Below are 5001 nucleotides of genomic sequence, written 5' to 3'. Positions count from 1 at the left end.
ATTTGCTTGTGGATTCCACCTGCCGCAGTGCATACAAAAGTCAGTTTCTTGCCCTGATTAAATACTGTGTTGTGTGTGTGAAATGTCAGTGAACTGTGTCATGACCTGTGTGGGTTTTTCATCTCTTTAGTTGGGTCGAGATCTTCAGCAGTATCAGAGTCAGGCTAAGCAACTCTTCAGGAAACTCAATGACCAGAGTCCCACACGCTGCACTTTAGAAGCCGGTTCAATGGCATTTCAGTGAGTATGAAGCACAACTCAAAGACCATTACACTGCATTTGTCATAATTGTCCATAATTGTCATTGTCAATAATGGTTTCTTAACAGTTCTGAAGAAATTATGCAACAGAGACTTTACAAAAATCACCTAAAAGATTAATTTTTCTGTGTTTCTACCCAGTAGGGCTGAACGATTTAGCGGAAACCTGACTGTGATTTCCACTGTGATTTCATTTTGCGTCGTAGTTTCATTTAAAGCTGAGCGTCAGTTTAATACTAACTGTATAATAGATTGATAGCATGTGATGAAGTATGACCACATGAGATACTATTAAATGAGGATGGCCTGAATTTATTAAACCACTGGTCAGACATGCTGCAAATTTTGGTTATAAAATATTGAGACTTGGCTTAAAATTTACCACAGCATGCAGCCATATTATTTTTGTGTGTGTGTGTGTGTGTGTGTGTGTGTGTGTGTGTGTGTGTGTGTGTGTGTGTGTGTGTGTGTGTGTGTGTGTGTGTGTGTGTGTGTGTGTGCGTGTGCGTGTGCGTGTGCGTGTGCGTGTGCGTGTGTGTGTGTTTGTATCAATAGGTAGAATGAACAAAATTGCTGATACCATCGTTTTAAATTGCAATCTTAATTTGAAAATTGATTGCCTGTTCATCCTGACTATGATGTTTAATTTCTGATCACACTTTTGCTTCTCCTTCCAGTTATTTTATAGAGAAAGGCGTGTGCTACCTCGTGCTGTGTGAAGCCAGCTTCCCCAAGAAGCTAGCCTTCGCTTACCTAGAAGACCTGCAGGCAGAGTTTCACGAGCAGCATGGAAAGAAGGTTCCCATGGTGTCCCGCCCCTACTCCTTCATCGAATTTGGTAAGAAAAAGACGGAACCAGGAGAAACTTTGTAAAGCACCTCTGATCACAACGCTGACATTAAAGGACCAGCACGTTGGATTTAGTTTGATCTGGTGGTGAGGTTACAAATTGCAACCAAATGAATACCTTTTTCAGTGTGTAGGGATGCCTAAAACAACTGCCATTTCAACAACAACAAAAAAAACTTCTCCAAAGCAAGTTGTCATTTGTCTTTTCAGGGCTGCAGTAGAATCACATACTGTGGAAGATAATCAGCTCCTTATTTCGATATAAACAGCTCATTCTAAGATTATTGGAACACAGTAATTTGTAGTTGCACAAATAAAAACCTAATTGTTGCATTTATTTTCATAGATCCGACTTCTACATAGTGGATGTTTAAATCTGTATCTGTTTTACCATCGCTAGTTGTTCTACTGTGCAGTGTGTTCAGTAAAATGTGTTTGTTTTAAATGCATTGGTGGCCAGTGCAATATATTTTAGAATGCATTAGGGCTGAACCCGAATATTCGGATATGTGAATATTCAGTTGTGACGGTGGTATGCGAATATTTATTTTGAGATCTGAATATCCGGATATGCCCCCCACCCGGACGATGTGGCGTGATCAGTATTAGAACTGTTAATTCGTCCCCCCCGGCCTTATGTCGGACTTTGGGAACCGAACCAAATACTCGGATATTCGTCCTTAATTGGGGCCGAATATCCGGAGCCCAGAAACTGCTAGTCGGGCCAGCCCTAGAATACATACATTGTAGTAGTGGAGACTTATTATTAATGGAAGTGCTCCACTCTGATTTTACTCTCCAGATAAACTCGATATCTTGTCCAGTCCAAATTAAAATCTGTATACTTTAGTATGTGGAATGTATTTTAATTTAATATAACATAAAATTGAGCAACCTAGTTAAGCTGAAACGCTGAGTTTTATCAGGGAATTGAAAAAAAAAAAACAGCAAAAAAAAAACCCTGATCCCTTTGTTAAGGTCAGTATCAACTATAACTACATTCCTGAGTGGCAAAAGTAACATAATTCGATCTGTTTTAAAGTTTTCAGGCTCAAAATTCTTGAAAACTGGAACCGAGTTTGTTACAGTGAAATGTGGAAGGTAAAAATCTAATGCAACCTCTCAGCCAACCACTGCATTATCTCCTTTAGTTGGTTTTTGGTTAAAGCTTGCAGAGCCTCCACTGCTCATTTTGCACCACTGCATGCAATCTTGGTCAAAGGGAAAAGCGGTTCACTCTTAGAAAACTGATAAAGAAAGTTCCACTACACTGGATTAAGCGGATCTTTCCTGTCAGACTCTTACGTCTCTGTTTTTGATGTAAAATCCCTGAACGTGCAGATATAAAACCTGCAGGGGTTGTTGAGCTACAGTGAGAGCTGACAGTCATCTTCACAGCTAATGTAGTTTTGATATATTTTAAAGGAACAATATTTGTGTCTCTCTCCTTAGACACATACATTCAGAAAACCAAGAAGTCGTACATTGACAGCCGAGCGAGAAGGAACCTGGGCAGCATCAACACAGAGCTGCAAGATGTTCAGAGGATCATGGTGGCGAACATCGAGGAGGTGCTGCAGAGAGGAGAAGCTCTCTCTGGTGAGTCTCTGGTGTCTCTGACCTGTTCTGATGGTTGTACAACGGGGAGAGATTAGTGGGTTAGCGAGGCTTGAAGTGAGAGTTTTCATTGTCACTAAGGTGACTCTTTTAACCTGCTAGGTCACCATGGTAACTGATGCTGTGGAGCAGGTTATATTTTAGTTCAAACTGGTTGGAAGAAGCGTCTTCCTTTAACCAGAACATTTCCTGTTGATTTTTACAATGATATAGATTCTCAGCGGAGGGAATCTGCAAACCTGTTGAGCTGTATGTTACTAAAACCACTGAATGAAGCGGTTACAGTATTACACACTGTATGTCACCGTGTTGCCATGGGAACCTGACATGTTTTTAGCTGGTGATGCAGAAATCCTACTAATATGATTTTATGTCTAGTTTACACTGCTGGAACTGCAGCTAACAGAACACATGAGAATATCCAATGATTCTACTGTTATTTATGACAGATTATTCAATGAAAAACATTTGTTTCACTTTGATTTGGCCAAAATTTAAAGTGATATCCTGCATTATGGGACAGTGTGAAACTTAAATGCTCTCCAATACAAAATGTTTGAATAGGTGAAGTTTAATCTACAGCTGTCAGTTACAAATAAGCAGCTCCATTCAGTAAAATCAGTGAAATAAATATATTAACACACGATTGCCAGTTTTCAGTTTTGCAGTAGCAGTCCTTTTACCATTATAAATGTTTGTATTTCTCACTGTTCTCCATTATAACAACCTGTTGACAGAAGCAGCTGCATACGAGTTAAACGCTTCCTTCTATGTGAATGCGCAGAGTTTGAAGCAGAAAATCTGAGTTCTGTCAAGCCGACTTACACAAAGAAAGCCCGGATATGTCAGTCTTGTTTCACAGTGCAGTTGGGTAGAACTCATGTCATTTTCTCACAGAATAAATAGAACAGTTTGACATCATGTTATGAGTTTTTCTGTGTTTGATTCTGTCCACTTCTGTGTCCTTTCTCCACTCTCCTCTTACCTCTTTTGTCTTCTACTCCCTCTCCCCTTCTTTCTCCTCCACACAGCACTCGACTCCAAGGCCAGCAACTTGTCCAGCCTGTCGAAGAAGTACAGGAGCGACGCCAAGTATCTGAACACCCGCTCCACCTATGCCAAACTGGCAGCCGGCGGCGTCTTTTTCATCATGCTCATTGTCTATGTACGCTTCTGGTGGCTCTGAGAGATGAAAGAGAAGGAGGAAGAAGGGGGTGTTGAAGTGGAAAATGACCTGCAAGGAGTCTGCAGACCTCGAAGAAAAAAAAAAAAGATAAAAACAGGTTCCCTGCTCTCAATAAGACTTTTACAGACAAACCGCCGCCCGTTTCTGTTCTCGCCTGTCCATGGATGTGTGATCTGAATATAAATGATGTCACATACATAGTTTTATTATTAACCGTTAATGCTCTCGTAGTTGCCCTGGATCGGAGAGGGAATGAGTGAATGTGTGGGAGTGTTTATGAGCTGATTGTTTTTTTTTCCTGAAGTTGATTTGTGTGCAAGTGTCGAGGGGAAGATTTAAGAGAAGAAAATTTCCTGTTTTGTGAGTTTCCAAAGCTGTACTGTACTGTAACAGGAGTGGCTGATTCAATCTTGTATACTGTCTAATAATACAGAAAAGAGAAAAAAAATCTAAACATTTTATTTATCCTGACCACATTACATGGGAAATACTAGTCATTTAACATGTTAATCATAATAGTGATGGACAACATTCAGTATCGACTACACATATTTGCAAAACACGGCATTAAGCTTCAGTAAGGACTTCAAATAGGCTTAGTAACAGGAAGTAATTGAAGTGGACTTTTTTAATACTGTATGGAAGCCTTGCAAATGTTATTCCACCTGCAGATTTCTTTGCCATTATGGGATGTCAGTGACCCTAAAAATGACTATAACTATTGAGAGGGACAGCAGTGACAGCATCCCACACTCATATATCCGCCTTTCCTTGCAGGTTAATCATTTTCTATAAGAATAAACTGTAGTTGCATGTCAGTTTAGTGTGCACAAGTTGGTCCCGAAGGTGCTTGTCATCAACAAAGGACAGCAAACGGTCACTTTTTTCCTGTATTTCTCACATCATAGGCAACTAAGGAAGAGGTTTAATAATCTCAATTCTGAAAAACACATCTGGATAATTATAAGGTGTAATAATAGTTAGAAAATGTTATTTCTCTTATCAGTTCTCCACGTTAATCCTGGACATGTAGAGCTGGACTGTGATAATTCAAGTTTAAATAGCTGGTTTCAGTGAGAGTGGCTGGAA

At 39.9% G+C, this 5001-nt stretch overlaps 1 protein-coding gene across 1 annotated transcript; it reads left to right on the top strand.

The window, feature by feature from the left end:
• The first annotated feature begins 81 nt into the window (after positions 1-81).
• On the top strand, positions 82-4730 carry LOC129348385 (vesicle-trafficking protein SEC22b-B-like). The gene is made up of 4 exons (XM_055008743.1): positions 82-240; positions 938-1098; positions 2562-2708; positions 3758-4730. The coding sequence occupies exons 1-4, from the start codon at positions 230-232 to the stop codon at positions 3910-3912; spliced, it is 474 nt and encodes a 157-aa protein (XP_054864718.1). The 5' UTR covers positions 82-229; the 3' UTR covers positions 3913-4730.
• The last annotated feature ends 271 nt before the right edge of the window (positions 4731-5001 follow it).

The sequence above is a fragment of the Amphiprion ocellaris genome, unplaced genomic scaffold (genome assembly GCF_022539595.1).
Source record: "Amphiprion ocellaris isolate individual 3 ecotype Okinawa unplaced genomic scaffold, ASM2253959v1 Aocel_unscaffolded115, whole genome shotgun sequence".
Taxonomy (NCBI): domain Eukaryota; kingdom Metazoa; phylum Chordata; class Actinopteri; family Pomacentridae; genus Amphiprion; species Amphiprion ocellaris.
The sequence above is the reverse complement of the archived record's forward strand: the minus strand, read 5'-3'. Positions and strand labels throughout refer to the sequence as shown.